The sequence below is a fragment of the Bos indicus x Bos taurus genome, chromosome 7 (genome assembly GCF_003369695.1).
Source record: "Bos indicus x Bos taurus breed Angus x Brahman F1 hybrid chromosome 7, Bos_hybrid_MaternalHap_v2.0, whole genome shotgun sequence".
Taxonomy (NCBI): domain Eukaryota; kingdom Metazoa; phylum Chordata; class Mammalia; order Artiodactyla; family Bovidae; genus Bos; species Bos indicus x Bos taurus.
Genome location: NC_040082.1, coordinates 105,840,611 through 105,866,579, shown reverse-complemented (window position 1 = coordinate 105,866,579; position 25,969 = coordinate 105,840,611). Strand labels below are relative to the sequence as shown.

Below are 25,969 nucleotides of genomic sequence, written 5' to 3'. Positions count from 1 at the left end.
ACCCCATCTAGCTTCCTGAGGAGCCCACTTTGGGGCTGAGATTTAGAGGAGTTATTCAAGGAAGTAAGGAAATGATGTGAGCAGTGGGAAGGCCTCTGTGGTGATAGGAAGTGGGGTCGTTGTGGCTGTCACCACTGGGGACCCCCACCCAAAGCAGCCCCACCTCCTCCTAGGCCAGTGGTGCCTGGCACTCCACAGCCAGCCTGTCCCACGTGCAGCACCTGTCCCTGTTTTGGGATGCTGGGCCCAGGGATGGAAGGAAGTCACTGTTAGATGCACCTCCCCTTTTTAGTAACAGAGTCTCTTTATTGATAACTTCCCAACAGCATCTGTAAACATCGGGTACAAAAATATTCCACTTAACTCTGTTCTCCAACGTTGCTCGGCTTGCTCCACAAAGGCCCTAGGAGAGGCTTGTTAGGCTCTAGAGGTCTACACCTCTGGTCAGAGAAACAGGCTTGGGGCTGAGTGGATGGCTAATCTCTGTCTTGAGCCTTCTACAACTGTTTCAGAAACCTCCTTGAGATAATGATTGGAGAAAGGATTCAGTACTCTCATTGGAGGAAGGGGCAAGAAGACCAGAACCAGTAGGCGCAGGGGTGGGCTGGGTGGACTCGGATGACAGTGCTTGACTGTCTTGAGGGGGCTCTGACCAGGGGGCTGGGGCAGGGGACATCTGGCTCTGGTCTCTGGGAAGCTTGAAGTGTTGTTCAGAGTAGACCTAAGGCCTGACTCTGGAAAAGCTCCCTGTGCCCAGCCCAACTCCAGATGGACTGGTCATCCCCAGTTTGATAGAGGAATCTACAGAAAAGATGTTCTCAGTGAGGAAGGAGGAGGAATGAAAGATCCCCAGGAATTCTAAGGAGGGAGCCTTGTCCCCTCAGCAAGCCCTAAATGACAGACTAGGGTGGCAAAGCTGAGTATCTCGAGGCAGGGTTCTCCATTGCCACTTCAGACATCTGGGGAGTGACGCTGCTGCTGCCCTGAGACCCCCTCGGAGCTCCTGGGAGCAGGGCTACTCGCCCGGCATCTCCTCGTCATCTGTATGGCTGCGACCGTTGATGGCAGGGGAACCAGGCCGGATGTGGGACAGGTCCTCGAAGCCAGGGCTGAGGGAGGGCGAGACAGTGTCGGGACTGGTGTCACACGAGCCTGTGCTCTGTTCTGAGGTGGCGATGGTGGTGGTGGTGCTAGGCGGAATGGGGTCTTCATCTTCGTCCTCCAGGAGAGATGCCTCTGGGATGTCTGGGGGAAGACGACCCACGAGTTGGCTGAGTCACTGTCATCACTGGGCACTGTGACGAGGGATTAATTGGGCCCATGACCCCTGACAGCTATCTCCACCCCACAGGACAGGACTTTGTTCATTTTACAGAGGAGGAAACTGAGGCCTTGGCAGGTGAGAGGCCTCTCTTCAAGGTGAAGTGAGGTAAGGACTCAGGTTCTCCGGAGTCTGGCCTACATGGGCCCTGGGCGGTGAGCCTGAGCCTGGCTCTGCCCTCTTGACTGTGTCACCTGGGCCTGGCCCCTCACCTGCCTGTGCCTCAGCTCCCCGCTCTATAAACTGGGAAACGATGGCATTGCCTTTGTGCCTGTGGTTTCAGCAGCCCTGTGGTGGGGAGCTTTTGGCCCATTCAGCAGACTGGGTAAAGTGAGGCTCGGCATGGATGATGCTGTGCTTCCGCTGCCAAGTCACTGCCCCTCTGGGCACAGCCCCCACCTCACAGGTGGCTACGGGTAACAGCCTGCCTCGCAGTGGGTGCATGACACTCACTGGGCTAAGGACTGTCATCCTTTCTTTTTTTTTTTTTAAGGACTATCATCCTTGTCAACACCCCGTTGTTATGACCTCTGCCGAAGGAGGAGATTCTGATCTCAACACTTGCTCTGCAGGTTGCCAAGAAGACCAGGCCAGACCCCTGCCCCACGTCTCTCTGGACCCACGACCCACCAGGGCCTGGGCCTGCTGTCAGCCCTTGGGGTACATTCCAGAAGCCAGCCCTGGGCTGAGGGCACTGACATCAAAGGGTGCAGAGCCCAGAAGTGGGATGCAGGAGTTCTGGGTGACACTTACGGCTGAAGGCCTCCGGATGCTGTCTGGCCAGCTTCCCTTTCAGTGTCCTGTTGGGGAAGGGAAGGCACACAGGGCTGAGCCTGCTGAGGAGACAGGCTGGGCCCGGTGCAGGCCAGGGCCCCCCTGCTCACTGCTCCAGGCTGGAGGGGGCTGGGCGCTCAGCCTGCCCTCCGACCCCCATGATGGGTGGCAGCTACTGTTCTGCTGTCGCCCAGCTTCCACACGGCCTTAGTGCTGGGTCCGGCCCCCACCTGTAATGCCTCATGTCTCACCCTCTTCTACCAGGACCACCTTCCAGGAGGCTCCCCTTCCCCTCACCTCAACAGCCACTCCTCTGGGGACTTGTCCCAGCCTGTCTTTCCATCCTGGGGTGAGGATGTCTGTACAGGGGCCAGGAGGGCCTGCCTGTCCATGCCCCAAACACCGGCACTCATTAAACTGAAGTTCACAGAGAGGCACCTGTTTCCCTTTTTTAACTGCTGGTTTTTTCTTCGTACCTGAAGTAATGCAGTTCTGCTTGGGCTTCCCTGGTGACTCAGATGGTAAAGAACCCGCCTGCAATGCAGGAAACCTGGGTCGGGAAGATCCCTTGGAGAAGGGAATGGCTACCTACTCCAGTAACCTTGCCTGGGAAATCCCATGGACGGGGAGCCTGGCGGGCTGCAGTCCCTGGGGTCGCAGAGTCGGACATGACTGAGCAACTGAGATTTTCACTTTTTTTACTGCAATTCTGTTTACAAAGAGTTACAAAAGGACCTTCAGAACAGCCTCTCAGCCTTGACTCTGGTCAGCCAGCACCGTGCCCCAAACCGTCCCCCAGAGTATCACTGCTGCGGCGTCCCTGCCTGGGCAGACACACTCATCTCCTTCCCGAGGGACATCAGGGCTTCCCTGGTGGCTCAGACGGTAAAGAATCTACCTGCAATGTGGGAGACTCGGGTTCTATCCCTGGGTCGGGAAGACTCCCTGGAAAAGGAAATGGCAACCCACTCCAGTATTCTGGCCTGGAGAATTCCATGGACAGAGCAGCCTGGCAGGCTACAGTCCATGGTGTTGCAGAGAGTCAAACACAACTTGCTGACTAACACTTCCACCTTCACTGAGTGACCCAGATACACGTCAACCTTTGGGGTTCCTGCTCTAGCCCCATCCCTGCGACACCACACGTGGGCGGGCAGCCTGGTGAGAAGCCCCAGAAAACATGCCCTCTTATGTAGCATCTATCTGGCCTGTTGCGTGATTTCTGCGTAGAGCTTGCTCCAACCTGTTGCCCTCAATCTGTGGCACCTACTCTGCCAGCAGACGTGGCTGCTCCTGAAATAGCAGAAGCGGCACGGTGGGCCAGAAATGCCACTGTAGCTGGTTCTGGGCCCAGGAGCCCAGGCTGTCAACAGCAGTGTGAGCTCTGGGGGTGCGGGTGTCAAGCGTTCTGTGTGGCTGGGGACTTGGACAGTCTTTCCCTGTCCTCATGGAAACCGGCTCGAGGAGCACCCACAAACCCCGGGAATCTCATTTTTCTCTTGAGAGAAGACCTGGGTGGAGGCCAAGGCGGACAGGAGGCTAGCCTTTCACTGTCTGCTCTGGCCTACCTTTTGCAGTATGGGTCTGGTGCTATGTTGCATGTTCAAAAAGAAATAAAACTTAAGTTCAGAAACTCTAAGGTTTTCAGTCCTTCTCCAATACTAAGTGTGCGGTGAAGCCTTGTAAAACAAACAAGCTGAGTCTCCCACCCTGCTACGTGGAGAGGACGGCCCTCATCGAAGAGGAGAGGAACCTGAAGCATGGAGTGGGAGGCGGAGGCTGGAGGGGGAGCACCCACCTGATCCTGCGGAAGATGCTGTCCAAGTCCCGTTTCATCTCCACCAGGGTCCTTGTGTGGTGCAGGAAGCGCTCGTTCATCTGCTGCAGGCGGGCACTTGACAGGTTGTTGAAGTTGAGCAGCATCTCGTTGGTCTTTTCAAAGCGGTCCAGCCTGGCAGCAGAAAAAGGGCACCGACTCCTCTGCTCAGCCTCCAGGGCCCTGCCAACTGATCCTGCTAGGCCTTTTCCTGCTCCGTGACCTCGGTGTACATCATTCCCGTGTCCTGCAGAGCTCTACCTGGTGTCTGAGACAGCTAGCAAACTCCTATTTAGCTTTCAAAACCCTCCTCAAGGGTGCCCTTCTCATGTAGCCTTCACCCTCTCCCTCAAGCAGACTCTTTGACTCTCCTGCTTCCCCAGGTTCTTTCTCTGCTCCGGTCCTGATACCCTGAGGCCAGGAAGGTTCAAGTCTGATTTTGTCTCCTCTCAGCCTGGGCGTTCCCCCAGGGCCAGGTCTGAATCTGGCCGTAAGACCCAGGAGGGAGATGGGCGCTGCCGAGACCAGGCAGAGTCAGCACCCTTGTCACAGGACGAGAAAGGTAAGGTATCAGGTCCCTGCTGTGCCATAAGTGGAATGAAGAACTTTTAGCTTCAAGACACAAAGATAAAGCCCCAGGAGACTGATTCCACCCCAAGATTGTGTCAGAGAGCATGCTGGAATTAGGGGGAAGTTGTGGTGGCTACAGTGCCAAGCCCCAAAGAGGGCAAAGGTCATTCCTAGAGCTTCCAAGTGACCCCGCATGCACTGCAGAGACAGCCTTGGCTCTGAGAACAGGCGCCCAACAGGAAGTGAGCCATGGCTCCCTTAAATCCCACAGCCCCTTCCTTATCCTCCCCCCAACCCAAGTCTCCCCACCCCAGGCCTCAGGCTAGGAGCTGCTGCGGCCCCCGCCAAACTGTCCACAGCTGCAAAACTGTCCCAGGGCCCCGCTTCCTGTGCCAAGGCCTCGCCTCCAGGCCAGGAAGGAATTTACTTTGGAGCCAGCCAGAAGATTTGCTCACTTCCTTCATTTTATCACCAGTGTGGGACCAGGGTAGAGGCGGGCAGGGCAAGAATGTTGGCCAGCAAGTGGATTCCTTCCCACGCCGGGGACCCAGGGCCCCTGGCCTCACTCACATGTTCTTCTGGGCCAGGATGATGGCGCTGACATCGTCCGCATTCACCATGCTCAGGATGCGGCTACAGAAGACCCTCGAGGCCGAGTCCGGGGGGTCCATCTCTTCCTCCTCCTCCGCTGCCTGAAACAGGCAGGAAGAAAGAATTTTTGGTCTGCATCAGAAGTGGGGGAGGTGGGATGGATAAGAGGGTCTGGCTACCCCGCAAGCCACATGAAGTGGGTCATGCCACCTGAGCCTCAGCTTTGTCATCCCAGAAATTCAGAAGTGTTTTGAGAATCACTGGAGTTCATATTTATAACTTGTACCCAAGCACATCAGAATCCCATCACCCCTTCTACCTCCACATCCCCAATTCCCATGTGCCCAAAGTCACAGGCAACTTCCTCCTGCATAGATCTGCCACCCTCCTCCCACACGCCCCTGCCTTTGCACCTGCTGTCCCCACTGGGAGAACATATATGGCTGTCCCCTCATCACCCCCCCCCGCAATGCCTTCTCTCCCAAAAGACCCCCCACTCTGGTCACTCTCATCACTTCACCTTTTTAAATGGTTCCACTGTCTCATCTCTTCCTGAAATTATTTTAGTTATCAGGTGACCCATTTGCCAGTCACCCCCACAGTGTCAGCTGCAGCAGAACAAAGGCATGTCTTTCTGGCTTGCTGCTTTCTCCAGAGCCAAGCCCAGAACCCAGCTCACAGCAAGGCATTGCCAGAATTTAATTTGGTGAGAGCAAAACAGAAACTTTCAAACTCAGCTCTGAAGCTGGACTTCTATTAGCAACTTAAAGCCAGGCAGTGAGCCCCAGCAACCCAGATGGCTCTGCAGCTCCCAGCTTCTCTGGCACACAGATTACACCCCAGCAGGTGGGGACTTCCAAGACCATGCTAGGGCAGGAGGGGACACAGCTTCAGCACTGGCCCTCCTGAGGAGATTCAGGAAAAACCCAGAATCCTGACATAGCTTGGCTCTGGGATCTGCACATTTAATGGCCAACAGAAAAGCCCACTTGCAACTGGTTAAGATTCATGCACAGGATCAGGAAGGGCTTTCAGAGTCCACGTCTACCCTCCTCTTTATTGAACATCAACTCTATGCTAAACAAGACACCAATTTCAAACACCAGCAACTATCATCCTTATTTATGTATGAGGAAAATGATGCTCAGAGACTGAGGTACTGGGCCATTGACACACAACCAGTAACCACGGGTCACAACTCAAATGCCCGCGGCCCACAGGATCCACAAATGCGAGACCTGGATGTTCAGTATCTGCGTCTGACAAGACAGCTGCTTCTTACTGTCCCTGATTCCTGCCAGACTTCTGATTCTTTCCAGAAAAAAAAAAGAAAAAACCAAAACATGGATTTCTTGTCCCTGTGAAATCACCTCATTTACAAATGTCAACAACTAATATTTACCCCATAGAGGCCAAGAGTACATTTCTCTTTGTGCTGAATCTGGCTATTGGTTTGCAGCCCCCATGTGCCTTCTCAAGGTAAACTGTCACACCTGATGAAATATAACTCCCCCCCTCCCCTCACCCTCCAGCGCCAGTCACCATGCTTACTGAGCTCCTACTCCGTGCCAGGTATGGACACCAACACCCTCCACATTTCCAAAGAAGATCATGTATAAAGGGACACTTGGGCTCTCAAAGGAGAGTCGTGTGCTAGTCGTGTGCAGCTAGAGCCTGGCAGGCACAGCATTTGGACCTGTGGAAAATGGTTCTGCTTCAAAGCAGGGCTCTTTCCTGTCTCTGGCTCCCAGATGTGAGGGCTGAGGGATTCAAGGCACACTCTCCCACCAGATGCCTCGTGGAGGAAGCCTTCCCCAACTGTTAGTCTGGCCTATACACAGAGTGGAAATGACCCAGCATAGGCTCTGGTCCTGCTCCAAATACATTTATGGGGAAAACACGCAGAGAGGGAGGCTGTGTGACCTTGGAAAAGTCATCTCACCTCTTAAATCTGTCATCCACAAAGTAGGAATAACAAAGAATTAGAATCTCACAACGCTGTTTGTGAGACCGAAACCAACAGTGATAAGAGGCGCTGGGTTCCGGGCAGGGAGCTTCTCCGAGGGCAGCGTGAAGAAATCTAAGGATGGCCTCCCCAGTGCTTCCAAGAATAAGAACAAACACTTGTACAGCACTTCATTTAATCCCCAATTCCCCCTACAAGGCAGACACTACCCCTCCGAGGGCAACACAGGGGTGGGCTCCATTGCGCAAGGTCACACACCAGTGCGGGAAGGGGCCGCTACTCCACCCAGGTCTTTTAACAGAATTTAAAAGGGCTGCACAAGCTCAGCAAAACCCGCGAGTGGGGTGGGGCTCCCCAATCCTCTCATGCCCCGCCCTTGTGAAACCGGGAAACTGAGGCCCAAACAGGCCAACGCCCGGTTTTGGAGACAAGGTACAGCCTGAATACAAGTGGCCCCAACTCTCGCGCCGCGGATCCGGATCCTGCCCACAGCGCCACCCGCGCCTCCACTGCGCAGACGGGGAAACTGAGGCCTGTGCGCAGGAGGGGTGCCCAGATGTTGCCAGCGGCGCGCCCCACCCCACGACAGCCCGGAGACCGCGCCCAACCCGGCCTGGATCCCCAGAGGCCCCTGCGTCCCCAGCCCCACCCAGAACTCGGCCCGGGCGTCGCTGGCAGTAGCACCTGCACATCTGGCGGCCTTGCTCGCGCTTCCGGGATGGCGCCCGCGCCGCCGTAACGTCACCACGCACCCTGCGTGCGAGCGCGCGCGTGGCGGCGACGTGCCCAGGGCCAACTTGCGTGAGTGGAGGCGTGGCAGGAAGGGGTGGGGCTTACATGTAGCTTCTATTTGCGGGCTCAACGCAACAAATAGCCAATCAAACAGTCCCTCTCGCGCCGGCGTAGTCTGCAGAAGCTGAACTCTGCGGCAGTCCAGAACCGGGAAGGGACGTAGGAATAACGTAACCTTTTCAATAAAAGGATATAATCAGCTTCCTTCTTAGGAAAACCATGCCTTTTTGTAGTCTCTAAGTTCGTATTGGAGAAGGAAATGGCAACCCACTCCAGTACTCTTGCCTGGAAAATCCCTTGGACGGAGGAGCGTTGTAGGCTACAGTCCATGGGGTCACAAAGAGTCGGACACGACTGAGCGACTTCACTTTCACTTCAAGTTCGTGTAAACAAATTGCACATGGCGACCCCTCCCCCACCTAGCTGGTTCACGGTTCTCGCCCGTCCCTTGAATTAGCCAATCGCGCTAGCTTGTGAAACCACGCTAAACAGAGCGGGCTTCCCACTCAGTGTGCTCGCCGGTCACACATGCTGGTTGTGCATCCTTCTGCAAAAGTAAAGTTTGCCTTGCCAATCCATTTTCGGAGCGCGCGGCTCCGGCGGAGGACATTTCCAACTACTTGGGGGCTCGTCTGGGATCCATGTCATCTGGAGGGGTCGAATGAACGCTCCTCCCCACCCCAGGAGATGCATCCCACTGTTTCGTTATGGTGGCCTCCAGGGAGGGGAAATCTGCTACCCCTTGGGTTGACAGTGGACTCCGGGTCGGAAGTCCATCGGCAACGCAGGGGAGGGGCCCAGGCAGGCACACTGGCGACCAGGTTACTCCCTGCAGGGACCAAGGTAGGAAACGTCACGTGCGTGCTAAGTCGCTTCAGTCGCGTCCGACTCTGTGCGACCCTATAGACTGTGTTGCCCTCCAGACTCCTCTGTCCATGGGGATTCTCCAGGGAAGAATACTGGAGTGGGTTGCTATGCCCTCCAGGGATCCAACCGGAGTCTCTTAGGTCTCCTGCATTGGGATGTGGGTTCTTTACCACCAGCGTCACCTGGAAAGCTCTAAGAAACGTCACAAGAGGTGACAAAGTATTTCCTTGGTGGCCGGATCATCCCGGAGACTGTCTTGTGTGCATGGGACCTGTGAGTGGAAGCGAGTGTGGAGTCCTGATCCATAGTTCCCTTAATATCCTTTGGTGATTTCATATGGCATAAGGCAGTCTTTTCCGACCTAATCCGGGGCTTATACCAACCAGCCAGTAGCTAAGAAGCTAAGAGCAGAAATATACTCTCCTCTGGCATAGTTCTCCCTTGAGGGAAACGACCAGAGACAGTCGAAGTGACTCGGGAAGAGTGCAAGAAACCTCCGAAGAAAGAAAAGGGGGGTTGAGGCTCTAATCAAGAGCACACAATCAGACAATAGGGATGGGTAATAAGAATTTTCTTTAGGCAGGAAGGATTCCGAGGAGAGAAAGACCAACAACGAGATTCCCCTAGACAGTCCCCTAGGACGCACATTCCAATACTGGGGAGATAGTCCTATGATGAAAGGGAAAAAGAAACAACAGATGATAAAGTATTGCTGTTTCTTTTGGACTCAAGAACCTATATTGAAACCAACAGTATTTTGGCCTAAGTTTGGGTTTGATGAAGATTGGATCTGCCAATTGCTTGTACAGTATGTTAATGACAAGAGTCCAGTTGCCCAGGAAGAAATAGATTATGCTCTTTGTTGGAGAAAGGGGCTGGTGGTTCTATTCCCCTTAAAGATGGAACTAGGTTAAAACAAGGAGAGGGAAAATAGTAAGTGGGATCCTCTCGACTATGTGCCTCCTCCTTATAACTCAGGAAGCCTATAGCCTTAACTGCCCCAGGAATAGCCTAAACTGCCTCAGGAGAGGAAATAACAGAAGAGAGAGAACTCAAGCTGGCCATCATAGCCTCGGAGCCCTCTCCAGCACTACATCCCTCACTTCCTCAGTTGAGGAAGGACATAGAACAATGTAAAAGGGACATTCAAAATTTACCCTTCCCTCCTGAAAGACAGGAACCTTAGGCCCTCTAACCCCTCCAAGAGGGTCCCCTAGGAGGAAGAGGAAGTGGATTTGTGAACAACCCCTTCTTAGGAGCTCTGAGGTTTGAGAATTGAAGAAAGAACTGAAGCCCTTATTAGAGAATCCCCCTGGGGTCGCAAACCAGTTAGATCAATTTTTAGGCCCTCAAATTTTCAAGTGGGCTGAGCTTATATCTATTTTAGGCATTCTGTTTTCCAGAGAGGAAAGATCAATGATTTGGACAGCAGTGATGGCCACTCGGGAAAGGGAACACTTAGCTGGCCCAAATGTCTTAGCAGCTGGAGTAAAATTTCCTAACCAAGAACCACAATGGAATAATAACAGTCCTGAACACAGGGTCATACGAGAGATCTCAGGGACCTAATTATAAAAGGGATCAGAGAGTTCCCTGATTCCAAAATGTTACTAAGTCCTTTGATATACAGCAAGGAAAAGATGAAGGGCCAGCTGAATAGATTGAAAGACTAAATAAGAAAATACTCTGGATCGAATTTAGATGATCCTCTTGGCCAACGTATGTTAAAATTCGTTTTGTAACTAACAGTTGGCCATATATGTCTAAGAAATTCCAGAAATTAGACAATTGGAAAGATAAAAGTTTAGAATTATTAAGAGAAGCCCAGAAGTATATGTATGGAGGGATGAAGAAAAACAGAAAACTAAGATTATGCTTACCACCATAGAACAGGTCACTCAGGGAAGAGGTGGCCCCAAGAATCAAAAACAAAGACCACCTCCAGGAAGATTTAATGGAAGCGGGATCCAGGGGAAATCAAGTGCTACAGGTGTGGGAAGGAGGGACATTTCAAGAGGGATGCCTTTGTCCTCAGTCGAGGAAAAAAGAAAAAGTGATACCTCTCATGACTTTGATGAGGAATGGAGGGGTCAGGAGCTCTTATACATTGAAGGGTCCTACCAACAGCTCTTGATAAATTTAGAGGTAGGACCTGAAAAAAAGGAGGTCACCTTCCTGATCGACTCTGGAGTGGCACGTTCCTCTCTGACATGTCACCCTCCTTACCTACCTCTGTCCAATGAGCATTTGTTAGTCTCAGGGGTAAAAGCGGAAGGTTTCAATGTTCCTGTCTTTAAAGAGACTCAAGTATAAGACTATGCAGACTCAGACAGAATTCCAAGGGGACTAATTTAGTCCTAATGACTAAACTAGGAATCAGTTCAGTACAGTCGCTCAGTCGTGTCCGCCTCTTTGCGACCCCATGGTCTGCATCACGCCAGGCTTCCCTGTCCACCACCAACTCCCAGAGCTTACTCAAACTCATGTCCATTGAGTCAGAGATGCCATCCAACCATCTTGTCCTCTGTCGTCCCTCTCCCGCCTTCAGTCTTTCCCAGCGTCAGGGTCTTTTCCAAGGAGTCAGTTCTGCGCATCAGGTGGCCAAAGTATTGGAGTTTCAGCTTCAGCATCAGTCCTTCCAATGAATATTCAGGACTGACTTCCTTTAGGATTGACTGGTTTGATCTCCTTGCAGTCCAAGGGACTTGCGACCGTCTTCTCCAACACCACAGTTCAAAAGGATCAATTCTTTGGTGCTCAGCTTTCTTTAAAGTCCAACTCTCACATCCATACATGACTACTGGAAAAACCATAGCTTTGACTAGACAGACCTTTGCTGGCAAAGTAATGTCTCTGCTTTTGAATATGCTGTTGGTTGGTCATAGGTTGGTCATAGCTTTTCTTCCAAGGATTAAGTGTCTTTTAATTCCATGGCTGCAGTCACCATCTGCAATGATTTTGAAGCCCCCCCAAAATAAAGTCTGCCACTATTTCCCAACTATTTGCCATGAAGTGATGGGACCAGTTGCCATGATCTTAGTTTTCTGAATGCTGAGTTTTAAGCCAACTTTTTCACTCTCCTCTTTCACTTTCATCAAGAGGCTCTTTAGTTCTCCTTCGCTTTCTGCCATAAGTGAATCGTGTTAACAATCACTCACAAGAAAATTCGAGTCTCACTTAACTTTCTATCTGCTCAGGAGGAAAAGAAGATTCTCCCTGACATCTGGACCAGGGAAGAAAACCACAGGGGACTAAATATTCCCCCTATTCACACTGAGCTTAAGGATAAAAGGGAAACAGAAGACAGTATCCTACACCCCTGGAAGGGAGATTCAGATTAGAACCTGTTATAGAAGGCCTGCTCTGTGATGGCCTCCTTGAACCCTGCATGTCCGCATTCAATAGTCCAATACTACTAATAAGAAAACCTGATGGATCCTATAGATTATTTCAGGATTTGAGGGTAGTAAACCGAGAACTACTCTGAAGTAGACACCCTGTGGTTCCCAACCCTTATATACTCCTCAGCAAAATATCTCATAATCATCAGTGGTTTAGTGTTGTAGACCCAGAAGATGCCTTTTGGACTTGACCTTTAGCTGAGAACGGTAGAGACCTATTTGCCTTTGAATGGGAAGATCCTCAAACCCGGAAGGGAGCAACAAGACCACTGGAGAGACCTTTGCTAAGGATTTACCGAGTCACCCAAGTTTTTTGGGTAAGTCCTCGAACAGGTACTAGAAAAACCTGAGGTACCCCCTTCCCTTAAGACTCCTTCAATATGTAGGTGATGGGAAAACAAGGAAGGGGTCACCAGTACTAACACAGGCTTACTTAATTTTCTAGTACAGCAGGGCCTGAGGGTCTCCAACACCAGATTACAGTTTGTTGAAAAAGAAGTCAAGTATTTGGGACATTTGATCAGTGAAGGGAAACGGAGACGGCCCGAAATGACTCTCAGGGAGTACCCATATGCCCCTTTCAAGCACAAAAAGGGAACTCAGGAAGTTCTTAGGATTAACTGGGTACTGTAGGTTACGGACAGATTGCTATACACTCAAAACCAAAGACCTATATCTCAATCTCTTGGAGGAAGAAGCTGACCCTGTCCTCTGGAGGCCTGAGGAAATACAGTTAATCAGTTCAGTTCAGTTTAGTCGCTCAGTCGTGTCCGACTCTTTGCAATCCCATGAATCGCAGCACGCCAGGCCTCCCTGTCCATCACCAACTCCCGGAGTTCACTCAGACTCACGTCCATCGAGTCAGTGATGCCATCCAAGCCATCTCGTCCTCTGTCATCCCCTTCTCCACCTGCCCCCAATCCCTCCCAGCATCAGTCTTTTCCAATGAGTCAACTCTTCCCATGAGGTGGCCAAAGTACTGGAGTTTCAGCTTTAGCATCATTCCTTCCAAAGAGATCCCAGGGTTGATCTCCTTCAGAATGGACTGGTTGGATCTCCTTGCAGTCCAAGGGACTCTCAAGAGTCTTCTCCAACACCACAGTTCAAAAGGATCAATTCTTTGGTGCTCAGCTTTCTTCACAGTCCAACTCTCACATCCATACATGACCACAGGAAAAACCATAGCCTCGACTAGACAGACCTTTGTTGGCAAAGTAATGTCTCTGCTTTTGAATATGCTATCTAGGTTGGTCATAACTCTTCTTCCAAGGAGTAAGCATCTTTTAATTTCATGGCTGCAGTCACCATCTTCAGTGATCCTGGAGCCCCGAAAAATAAAGTCTGACACTCTTTCCACTGTTTCCCCATCTATTTACCATGAAGTGATAGGACCAGATGCCATGATCTTCATTTTCTGAATGTTGAGCTTTAAGCCAAGTTTTTCACTCTCCACTTTCACTTTCATCAAGAGGCTTTTGAGTTCCTCTTCACTTTCTGCCATAAGGATGGTGTCATCTGCATATCTGAGGTTATTGATATTTCTCCCGGCAATCTTGATTCCAGCTTGTGCTTCTTGCAGCCCAGCGTTTCTCATGATGTACTCTGCATAGAAGTTACATAAACAGGGTGACAATATACAGCCTTGATGTACTCCTTTTCCTATTTGGAAGCAGTCTGTTGTTCCATGTCCAGTTCTAACTGTTGCTTCCTGAACTGCATACAAATTTCTCAAGAGGCAGGTCAAGAGGTCTGGTATTCCCATCTCTTTCAGAATTGTCCACAGTTTATTGTGATCCACACAGTCAAAGGCTTTGGCATAGTCAATAAAGTAGAAATAGATGTTTTTCTGGAACTCTCTTGCTTTTTCCATGATCCAGCAGATGTTAGCAATTTGATCTCTGGTTCCTCGGCCTTTTCTAAAACCAGCTTGAACATCAGGAAGTTCACGGTTCACATATTGCTGAAGCCTGGCTTGGAGAATTTTGAGGGTTACTTTACTAGCGTGTGAGATGAGTGCAATTGTGAGGTAGTTTGAGCACTCTTTGGCATTGCCTTTCTTTGGGATTGGAATGAAAACTGACTTTTCCAGTCCTGTGGCCACTGCTGAGTTTTCCAAATTTGCTGGCATATTGAGTGCAGCACTTTCACAGCATCATTTTTCAGGTTTTGAAATAGCTCAACTGGAATTCCATCACCTCCACTAGCTTTGTTCGTAGTGATGCTTTCTAAGGCCCACTTGACTTCACATTCCAGGATGCCTGGCTCTAGGTCAGTGATCACACCATCGTGATTATCTGGGTCGTGAAGATCTTTTTTGTACAGTTCTTGTTAATAGATACCCTCAAACAAGCCTTGATCACTGCCCCTGTGCTGCTACTCCCCTCATTAGAAAAACCTTTCTGTCTATATGTTAATGTAGATAAGGGGACTGCCTAGGAGTCTTGACCCAGGCACACGGAGGTGAGAGGCAACCGGCGGTGTATTTATATAAGTTACTAGACTCAGCAACTGGGGGTCGGCCTAAATGTATTCAATCAGTAGCAGCAACGGTGATATTAACTGAGCAAAGTAGAAAATGGACATTTGGTGGGGCAGTGATTGTCATCACACCACATCCGGGCAGGGAAATTCTCCATCGGAAGGTAGGAAGGTGGCTAACTGATTCCAGGATACTGAAGTATGAAGCTATCCTATTGGAAAGAGATAATCTAGCCCTCACTACTGACACCTGTCGAAACCCAGCCGAATTCTTGACCAGAGTTGAAACATGGGTCCTGTGGAACATCACTGTGTAGATCTCATAGATGACCAGACTAAAGTTCGACCTGACCTCAAGGAAATTCCTTTTTCCACAGCGTTTCAGCTCTCTGTAGATGGCTCCTCCCAGTGCTGGAAGGGAAAAGACACAACGGGTACTCTATTACAGATGGGGAACGATCCACAGTTATTGAATCAGAAAGATTACCTGACACTTGGTCTGCCCAGATATGTGAATTATTTGCCCTTATCCAAGCCTTAAAATTCCTAAAAGAAAAGCGGAAACCATCTACACAGACTCTCAATATGGCTTTGCTGTGGTACATACCTTCAGAAAGATTTGCACTGAATGTGGCCTTATTAATAGCAAGGGATGGGACCTAATTCATAAAGAGTTAATCACCCAGGTGCTGGAAAGCTTAATGTTACTCAAGGGAATAGCAGTAGTACATATACCTGGACACCAGCGGGGACATTCTATGGAGACACAGAGAATCAGATTGGCAGATGGAGTTGCTAAAGAGACGGCCCTCAGGTCAGAGGCCCCGAATTTCCATCCTATCCCCGTCCATCCTCCTCCTTCCATTGCCCCGGTTTTCAAACCCCAGGAAGAAGAACAATTGGCCAAGCTGGGAGCCTCTAAAACCTCTGAAGGGAAATGGCTTCTACCTGACGGAAAAGAGATGCTCTCAAAACTGATTATGAGAGAACTGTTAACTCAAGTTACATAGAGGAAGTCATTGGGACCCACATGCCCTGTGTGAATCTGCCTTAAGAGTTTATGGATAACAAAGGTATATATACCATAGCTAAACAGCTGAATGAAAGTTGTATTACTTGCAGAAAGGTAAATAAACTAGTGTTAAAAAAAAACAGCCCTCGGTGGGGAAAAACCTGAGTCTGAGGCCATTTCAGAGTATCCAGGTCGACTATACAGAGGATGCCTCGAGCTGGTCGCCTCAGGTGCCTCTTAGTAATAGCAGACCATTTAACTAATGGGGTTGAAGCCATCCCGTTGTCAACTGCCATGGCTAGCAACGTAACTAAGATACTATGAGAGGTCATAATTCCCTGCTTTGGATTAATTGAGAACATAGATTCAAATAATGGAAATCATTTTATTTCTACTCCTGTTAAGGAGTACAAAAAGTCTGGGGATAAAATGGGAATAACTTCCTAAGGAAAGGTAGAAAGGATAATCCAGACACTAAAGAAACGAATAACTAAATTAATGTTAGGAACCGAACTTCCCGGACCAAGTGCCTCCCAGTTGCTCTTCTCAGAATCAGAACTGCCCCTTATAAGGATATTCGATGATCCCCGTATGAGATGCTGTATGGGTTACCATATTTGGGTCAAACTGCTGACCTGTCAACCGTGGAAATAAAGACCAATTTCTGAGAAACTATATACTTGGCCTCTCCTCTACTCTGTCTTCTCTTAGGTTGCAGGGCCTCTTGTGTCAGGACCCACCCCTTGGATTTCTGGTGCATCTTCTTTGGCCTGGTGATCATATCCTGATAAAGACCTGGAAGGAAGACAAACTTGAGCCGCCTGGGAAGGACCTTACCAGATGCTGCTGACAACTGAAACAGCTGTTTGCACTGCAGAGAAAGGTTGGACTCATTACATGCAAGTCAAAGGGACTGAATCCCCTAATCAAGAGGAGCAACGGTCCGTGGTCCAACATCCCAATCCTACACAGCTGACTTCGAAAAGACTTTAATACCCGTCTTGGTCATTCTGTATACCAAGATGCAGATTGTTGGGGGCAGCCCTTACCTGATCAACTTAATTATTAATGTGACCACAAGCAGAGATCCCCTAACTGTGAAATCTGATGCTTGCCAGGTCTTCCCTTGTGATAACCTACACAGCTATCTATAGAACATAAGTACCTTTGTCCTGAACCAGTATGGGGCATGTCAGGAAATGATCCACACCAACTCCCCTGCTCTAGTTGGGCCAAAGTATGGTGGATTACCCAGAATGGGGGTTATACGGCTGAGCCACTTAAAGCAGCTCTCACCCTAGCGGAACTAAAAGATAGATTATCCCTGACAAGGAGGGGTACCCAGAGATGATTGTGGGAATCTACAACATAACCCACTCCTATTAATGACGAAACCAGGGAAAACCAGTCCATCTCTTGAGCATTGGTATGGACTGTGCTGTGCTTAGTTGCTCAGTCTTGTCTGACTCTTTGCAACCCCATGGACTATACCCCACCAGGCTCCTCTGTTCATGGGGATTCTCCAGGCAAGAATACTGTAGTGGGTTGCTATGCCCTCCTCCAGGGGATCTTCCCAACCCAGAGATTGCAGGCAGATTCTTTACTGTCTGAGCCACCAGGGAAGCCCTGGTATGGGCTAGGGGCAGACATATCTGGGAGAGATCCACTGGGAAGATTAACTATTAAATTTGTTAAAAATTACCTTCTAATTAGTGCCACAGATGCAAAACTTCTGAAACAATTCAACCCCCAGTTCCCAATGACCCTACTAAGGTCACCATGGTAGAGGTGAAGGATTTACACCAAACCACAGAGATCAAGACTGGATATGGGAAAACAAATGCCTGGTTGGAATGGATTAAATATTCTGTCCAAGCCTTAAACAAGAGCAGTTGTTACACTTTCGTGGCAGGTAAGCCAGAAGCCCAGGTGGTACCATTCCCACTTGAGTGGACTTCAGACCCTATGGGCGTGGGATGCATGATATCCCTTTTTCAGGACAATACAGCTTGGGGCAAGAAATCCTGCAGGACCTTGTCACTGTTGTTCCCAACTGAAAGGTTCCAGTAGGACCCCAAAGACTGTCAGACCCCCATTCCATGACGCTAATCACACCTCGTGCCTCTCTCTGTTGGGGGAGCAATTAGCATTCCCGGGCAATGTATCTGGGTGCAGAGAAAGCCAGTTCTTTGAGAGCAGCAATCCACCCGCATCGTCGTTGGCTCAGATGGATGTCTGGTGGTACTGCGGAGAACCATTGCTCAGGATTCTTTGGCTGACTGGAGTGGGACTTGCACTTTAGTTCAACTGGGGGTCCCTTTCACTCTGACATTTCTACCCCCTGACTCAACCCCTGTACAAACCAGACATGGAAGCAAGAGAGATGTCACCAGCCGTGGTGGGTCATCTGATACACATGTTTACATGGACTCAATTAGAGTTCCCAGGGGTGCCCCTAATGAATTCAAGGCTAGAAACCAGATATCGGAATTTGAATCAATATTATTCTAGCGGTCCACCATCAGTAAAAATGTGGGTTGGATAAACTACATTTATTATAACCAGCAGAGTTTTGTCAACTGTACTAGAGACACTGTCAAGGGAATAGCAGAACAATTAGACTCAACCAGTAAGATGCCCACCTGGGAGAACCGACTGCCTTAGACATGATCCTGGCAGAAAAAGGGGGAGCATGTGTTATGATAGGAAGTCAGTGTTATACTTTCATACCCAACACCACCACCCCTGATGGCACAATAACAAGAGCCCTGCAAGGTCTGACCACCTTGGCTAATAAGTTGGCGAAAAATTCAGGGAAAATGATCCTTTCTCCAGTCTGATGGAACAATGGTTGAGGGGTCAAATGGAAAGGTATAATAATGATCTCTGTCCTGACCTCCCTAATCATTGTATTTGAAGGAATGGCCCTAATAGGATATTTTATAATCCCTTGTATCAGAGGTCTTCTGTTAAGATCAATAGAAACTACCCTTATGAAACAGTTTGCAGAAGCCCTATCAGAACAATCTCTTACTATTAGACATACCAGAACATGAGAGCCATCTCATGCTAACTGAATTTGAAAGAGTAAAAATGTATCATAAAAGAGGGGAAACTTGTAGGAATAATGTAATCTTTTCTATCAAAGAATTATCTTAGCTTCCTTCTTAGGAAACCCAGGCCATTTTGTAGTCTCTAAGTCCTGTGCCTGAAGAATGATGGATGGAGGTTCATGACATTGTACAGGAGGTGGTGATCAAAACCATCCCCAAGAAGAAGAAATGCAAAAAACAAAATGGTCGTCTTAGGAGGCCTTACAAATAGCTGAGAAAAGAAGAGAAGCAAAAGGCAAAGGAGAAAAGGAAAGATATACCCAGCTAAATGCAGAGTTCCAAAGAATAGCAAGGAGAGATAAGAAAGCCTTCCTCAGTGATCAATGCAAAGAAATAGAGGAAAACAATAGAATGGGAAAAACTAGAGATCTCATCAAGAAAATTAGAGATACCAAGGGAACATTTCATGCAAAGGTGGGCACAATAAATGACATAAATGGTATAGACCTAACAGAAGCAGAAGATATTAAGAGGAGAATATTAAGATATTAAGGCAAGAATACACAGAAGAACTATACAAAAAAAAAAAGATCTTAATGACCCAGATAACCACGATGGTGTGATCACTCACCTAGAGCCAGTCATCCTGGAATGTGAAGTCAAGTGGGCCTTAGGAAGCATCACTGCGAACAAAGCTCGTGGGGTTGATGGAATTCCAGCTGAGCTATTTCAAATCCTAAAAGATCATGCTGTGAAAGTGCTGCACTCAATATGCCAGCAAATTTGGAATACTCAGCAGTGGCCACAGGACTGGAAAAGGTCAGTTTTCATTCTAATCCCAAAGAAAGGCAATGCCAAAGAATGCTCAAACTACTGCACAATTGCACTCATCTCACATGTTAGCAAAGTAATGCTCAAAATTCTCCAAGCCAGGCTTCAATAGTACGTGACCCGAGAACTTCCAGATGTTCAAGCTGGTTTTAGAAAAGGCAGAGGAACCAAAGATCAAATTGCCTACATCCGTTGGATCATAGAAAAAGCAAGAGAATTCCAGAAGCATCTACTTCTGCTTCATCAACTACACTAAAGCCTTTGACTGCGTGGATCACAATAAACTGTGGAAAACTCTTAGAGATGGGTATACCAGACCACCTTATCTGCCTCCTGAGAAACCCGTATTCAGGTCAAGAAGCAACAGTTAGAACCAGACATGGAACAACAGACTGGTTCCAAACTGGGAAAGGTGTACGTCAAGGCTGTATATTGTCACCCTGCTTATTTAACTTTTATGCAGAGTACATCATGAGAAATGCTGGGCTGGATGAAGCACAAGATGGAATCAAGATTGCCAGGAGAAACATCAATAACTTCAGATATGCAGATGACACCACCCTTATGGCTGAAAGAGAAGAACTAAAGAACCACTGGTTTTGTTGGAATACCTATGATTATGGACTTCTTTAATATTTTCTCACGATTAGACTGAAGTTGAGCCATTTGGGAAAGAACCCCATAAAAGTGACATAGCATCCTTCTCAATGCATCCTGTATCAGGAGGCACTGGGATGTTGCTGTCTCATTGTTGGTGATGTTGACTTCAATTACTTACTTAAGGCAGCATCTTCTTGTTTCTCAACTGTCAAGTAACTATTTTTTTGCAATTAATAAGTATCCTATGGGGGGATAGGATATGAACCATTTGAACACCCTTGGCTTTTTAGTTGTGTTTTCTGTTGTTGTTTAGTTTTTAACATATTTTTTTGCCTTTTAGTTTTAGCACTCATCCGTCGCTCCTGGAAGCAATAATTATTACCATGGTTGTTTGCATAAAGGTGCCTTTTAATGTAACTCTATTGTAAACAAGTGCTGCCCATTCTTCTTAATTATGTATTTATTCAAGTATTTATATCACCATGACGTCATGAGTATTCTGTGGCTTATAATTAATTTCTATATTATTTATTTTGCTTCCCCTTTAAGTTCGCTCCTGTGTCCTTTTAATATGTTTCAGTGTTTCTTTGAGTATTTCCTTACTTTTGGCACCACAAGATTTTCTGTGCTTACTTTGGAATATCCCTGCTATCAGTCTTCTCTCCAAGGAGCCTAGTTCCTTTTCTTGGAGAATGGTATTTAGACACCAAGATCTAGGCGCTGGGTGTGCTCATTGCTACCCAGGTATTATTGCTTAGAAACTCGCTCATCAGTCAGAGTTAGGAAGTACATGTATGTCTAAAAACCCATGCATGAAAGTGAAAGTGAAGTCTCCCGACTCTTTGCGACCCCATGGACTGTAGCCTACCAGGCTCCTCGGTCCATGGAATTTTCCAGGCAAGAGTACTGGAGTGGGTTGCCATTTCCTTCTCCAGGGGATCTTCCCAACCCAGGGATCAAACCCGGGTCTCCCGCATTGCAGGCAGACACTTTACAATCTGAGCCACCAGGGAAGCCCTGCATACACACACCTATTTTTAGTTTTCTGTCCCCTTGTGTCTCTACCAAAAACCACGATTTATACTGAGATAGGATGCATTCTTAAGGTAGATAACCCAAGTTAAACACATAAACAAAGTAGAGCAAATAGCAATTGCTAGATAAGTGTTGTTGTTTAGTCACTCGGTGGTGTCTGACTCTTTTGCGACCCCCATGGATTGTAGCCCACCAAGCCCCTCTGTCCATGGAATTTCCCAGGCAAGGATACTAGAGTGAGTTGCCATTTCCTTCTCCAGGGGATCTTCCCAACCCAGGGATCAAACCCATGTCTCCTGCATTGGCAGGTGGGTTCTTTACTCTGAGCCACCAGGGAAGCCCTAGATTAAGTGTTAGCAAGTATCATTAGTTATTGAGGTCTTATCATGTGTATGCTCTGTATTACATGTCTAATTTTTCTGGGTCTCAATTTGTTAACTGTGAGTCTGGGTGACACAGCATCTGTCTCTTATGGTTGCTAAGAGCTTGAGAGATACACACATGCCCTTAGGCACAGGGAAGACTCTTTGAGAGCCCTAGAACAGGACATATCTGAGTTAAAATTCCAGCTGTCACACCCTAGCTGACTGTCCTTGAGCAAGTGGCTTAACCTCGTGATTCCTTCAGGATTAATTCCTTGTAACACTTGGCCCATTGTAAACCCTTGATAAACTGAGGGTTATCTGTGGGTAAACTGTATTATTACTCCCATGCTCTCCTGCCTTCATTCATTGAAAAGTTAATGCTGGTGAGGATTCTTATGCATTCTTATAGTTTAACCAACAATTTAAAAAATTATTCAGTAAATTCTAGCCACCCTTTCAGGCTTTGGCCTGTATTCTGAGGATCCAGAAAATACTCAGTCCCTGCCTAGCCTTGGGTAATGAAGCCGAGTCCAACACGGACACTCCCAGCCCTGAAGGAAACAGTGCTGGGCTAAAGGGAGGAGAGACTCAGAGCTGGAGGAGCCTGAAGAATTGGGTGTGAAGACTTTCAAGGCCAGGAAGCAGGTACATCTGAATGTTTGTTTGGCAGCTTTGGGACTTCCCTGTGGTCCTGTGGCTAAGACTCTGTGCTCCCAATGCAGGGGGTCTGGGTTAGATTCCTAGTCAGAGAACTAGATTCTGCATGCTGCAACTAAGACCCAGCGTAGCCAAATAAATATTAAAAAAAAAAAAAAAAGAAAGAAATAGCAGCTTTAATGTGCACATTTTGTTCAGAATAAGAACAAAAAGGAGGCAGACTCTTCAGGAATCTTCCCCTGATTTCCTAGCTGGGGTCTCAAAAAGCCATTTCCAAGCATCTTTATGGGATAGATCTTGGGGGTTGGGGAGGTCAGTATGCAGGTTCTCCAGATGCAGGGGCCTGTGGGGGACACTGGTGGTCCAAGATGGTGAGCCCTGCCTGCAAGCGTGTGCTCACTGCTGTGTCCCATAGAGAGCCTGGTGGCCAGAGCAGCTCTGCCAAGTCTTAGCTGCAGTGCATGAAATCTTCAATCTTCGGAGCAGCATGCAAAATCTTAGTTGCAGCATGTAGAATCTTAGTTGCGGCGTGCAAACTCTTAGTTGTAGCATGTGGGATTTAGTTCCCCAACCAGGGGTTGAACCCAGGCCCTCTGTGTTCAGAATGTGGAGTCTTAGCCACTGGACCACCTGGGAAGTTTCTTGGATGGAGTTTTGAGGTAGGATTAGGAGTTTTCTGGGTGCTGACAATCATCCAGGGCTGAAGGGACCACAGGAACAAAGACAGGATGGTGTGAAAGCATGTAGTGTAGATTGGATCTTTTACGAATATTGGAACTCCATGAGTCAGACAGCAGCCAGTGCTGAGAAGAGTCTGGGTGATGGCTGCTGGGAAAAGTAGAACCATGACTGTGTCTGCAGGCTGTAGCAGAAGAGGTCCAGACTGCAGAAACGTTTCAGTAGGTCTCTTGGGCTTTGTTGGAGGCCAGGAAACATTTACAAGGGTCCTGGAAGGGGTGGGAGCTGCACATTGAGGCCAAAAGGGACTTGCCTGGTTCCAAATGTTCTGCGCACAGTGGAGTAGAGACAAGAAAATATTTTCCTCTTTTGTGTATTTGAGAGAGAGGGTGGGAAGGGGTGGGAATGCTCAGTCAGCTCAGCGATGGTGACATTGGTTGGGGGGAAACCTAAGGCTGGGGACAGGAAACCTTTCTCTGCTACTTTTTTCAGTTTTATTTCCTGCACAGCGCTCACCAAAGCTGCAATTAGATATTTATCTACATTATTGTTTGTGCAATATCTGGCTGCCTGGCTGGAAGAGAAGTTCAATGGGTAAAAAAGACCTGGCCCATCTTATCCTTCATTAATCCGTGCCTCAGTTTCTCTCTCTGTAAAAATGAGGATAATAAAGAGTCTTACCAAAACATTCACATCCTATCTTAAAGAATACAAGAGAGAGAAAAATTAGGTGGCAAAAAACACATAAAAAGGCAGATTTAAGTCCAAATATGTCTATAATTACATTAAGTGTAAACAGACCAAATGCCCTAGTTAAAAGGCAAAGATGGGCAGACCAAATCAAAAAGCAAAACCCAGTTCTTTGCTGCTTACAAGGGGCACATGAATAACACAAGGATACATAAAGGTGGAAGGTAAAAGGTGGAAGAGAATGGAGCATTTAAAACATGCACCAATGGAGAATAGGTGTGTGATTTTTATATCAAAGTCCACTCTAAGGCAAGAAGCATAAAGAGGGGCATGTCATAATAATAAAAAGCTCAGTTCACCGGGAGAATATGACAATTGCAGCTTTATACACAGCCAATGACGTGGCTTCCAAATATCAGAGTATTTGGCTCACAAGGCTGATGTGAGGATTTCACTAAAGTGAAAGTGAAGTCGCCCAGTCGTGTCCAACTCTTTGTGACCCCGTGGACTGTAGCCTGCCAGACTCCTCTGTCCATGGGATTTTCCAGGCAAGAATACCGCAGTGGGTTGCCATTTCCTGAGGATTAAGTACACGTAAGGTGTTTGCCTCTGTGGCACCTGTCAGTCACTATTACATTACCATAATTGATGTTATCACTTTATATTTGTTCATTTTAATTGTTTTTGTATTATTGTTGTTTGCTACAGTTCCTTCTGCCCCTATAACAGAGGTGGGACTGGTTGGGTAAATGACTCCATTATGCAGATGAAACAGATTCAGAGATGAGCAGAGATTAGTCCAAGTCCCTCAGAACCAGGGTTGGCCCAAGGTTTATTTGATATTCCTTCCCAGGCAATTTCACATAATCCTGCTACCTTACCACCTCTTCTGGCTGGCCAGCCTTCCTTCCTTCCACAATGATTTCCCTGAATACCTCTCCCTGTTTTGTGCCAGGCACTATCACTATGTAGGTCTCAGGACTAAAACGATGAGAAACATTATATTCTTCCCAGATTTGGTGGTGGTTTAGTTACTAAGTGGTGTCTGACTCTTGCGACACCATGGACTGTAGCCTGCCAGGCTCCTCTGTCCATGGGATTCTCTAGGCAAGAGTACTGGAGTGGGTTGCCACTTCCTTCTCCAGGGGAATCTTCCTGACCCAGGAATCGAAGCTGGGTCTCCTGCATTGCAGGCAGATTCTTTACTGACTGAGCTATCACTATGTAGGTCTCAGGACTAAAATAATGAGACAACATATTCTTCCCAGATTTGGAGGGTCTTAAGTCAACTGATGGCACAGACAGAAGTGAATCACCAATGAAGTATACCAAGACTGCACCAATCAAAACACCTAGTCTTGCCTTGGGGAGGTCAGGGAGGGCTTCCAGTAGGAGGTGACCTCAGAGCTCCTATCTGACAAATTATCTCCAAAAGTGAGTTACCTCCCACAATCTTAGCTACCTCCAAAAGCCAGCGTTTCATTTATTCATTAATTCAGTTACTCATTCATCTATTGAACTCCCGTAGACCCTAAGCATCATTCAAGAAGGTGGTAAGGATAAAACAGGCAAAATTCGTTGGAGAATGGAGCAGAGTTGGGGGAAGCCAAAGAATTAGCAAGATCATTCTGGAAGGGGGTAACTGCCAGGAAGAAAAAAAAAATAGAGTGAAGGAGGAGTAAGTGCCCCTCCTTTCAAAACACGAGCCATGAAAACCCTTCTAATCAAAGCTGCCACCTTCTCCTTGGGGCCATGGGCACCTTATCATACTCCAGCAGGGGAGGAAGGGAGGCGGGATTCCTCCCAGTGGCCCTGCTCTTTCAGCAGTTAACCTAGCCATTATTGAGTTCCTCCAGTTTGCACCAGGCAACCTTCCCGGGATTAGACAGACCACGTTGCGCCGGGGGTGGGGGTGGGGTGGGGGTGGGGTGGGGGTGGGGTGGGGGTGGGGTGGGGTGGGGTGGGGGAGGGGTACCAAGGTTCCGTGTGCCCTTGGGCACGTCGCTCTTCCTCGGATCCTGTGATCTACAGAAGTAACTAGGGATTCATGGTGGGTTATCCAGCAGTCTCAGAACTGCCCTGACCCGCAAACCTGAGTTCCTTAAGAAAGTACCATTTAATGCTGTCCTCCCAACATCCCTCAAGGTGAGAGTGCGTCGAAAGAGGTGTTTATCCCCATTTCGCAGATGAGCCGAATGTCAGACAAGCGGTTAGTCTGGCCAGGCTGCGCGGTGCTGACCTGTGAACTGACTAGGATCTACAGCACCCCCACCCTAACCCCGCCTCCCGCCCTCGCCCTCTCCCCCGCTCCCGCCCCCGTTCGGGGGGTGGCGCGGCGGCCTCTGCCCCTTTAAGAACGCCCCGCTGATTCAAGCAGGAAGGGGGCGGTGCCTGTACCGGAGACGGATGTGCGCGCAGACCAATGGACGCTGTATTCACTACGGCGGCGTCCAATGGGTGCGGTGAGGGCGG

At 48.4% G+C, this 25,969-nt stretch overlaps 1 protein-coding gene across 4 annotated transcripts; it reads right to left on the bottom strand.

Annotated features, from left to right (window-relative positions):
• Nucleotides 1-282: 282 nt before the first annotated feature.
• Nucleotides 283-7,839, bottom strand: KXD1 (KxDL motif containing 1). Of its 4 annotated transcripts, XM_027548311.1 has the most exons (7): nucleotides 7,688-7,727; nucleotides 7,015-7,173; nucleotides 5,593-5,624; nucleotides 5,052-5,173; nucleotides 3,894-4,046; nucleotides 2,075-2,121; nucleotides 283-1,245 (listed from the first exon to the last, which is right to left on the bottom strand). In XM_027548311.1, the coding sequence occupies exons 2-7, from the start codon at nucleotides 7,028-7,030 to the stop codon at nucleotides 1,016-1,018; spliced, it is 600 nt and encodes a 199-aa protein (XP_027404112.1). In that variant the 5' UTR covers nucleotides 7,031-7,173; nucleotides 7,688-7,727; the 3' UTR covers nucleotides 283-1,015. The 4 variants fall into 4 exon arrangements, with proteins under 4 accessions (XP_027404112.1, XP_027404114.1, XP_027404113.1 ...); XM_027548313.1 differs by lacking the exons at nucleotides 5,593-5,624; nucleotides 7,015-7,173 and adding an exon at nucleotides 6,624-6,768 and having other exon boundaries at nucleotides 7,723-7,792; XM_027548312.1 differs by lacking the exons at nucleotides 5,593-5,624; nucleotides 7,015-7,173 and having other exon boundaries at nucleotides 7,723-7,839.
• Nucleotides 7,840-25,969: the final 18,130 nt, after the last annotated feature.

Bases quoted from the DNA above. Each gene is read 5' to 3' on its own strand.
- KXD1 (XM_027548311.1), bottom strand. The intron at 2,122-3,893 runs GTGGGTGCTCCC...CTTCCCCAACAG, and splicing joins AGCATCTTCCGCAGGATCAG to GACACTGAAAGGGAAGCTGG. The intron at 1,246-2,074 runs GTAAGTGTCACC...GTCTTCCCCCAG, and splicing joins GCATCCGGAGGCCTTCAGCC to ACATCCCAGAGGCATCTCTC.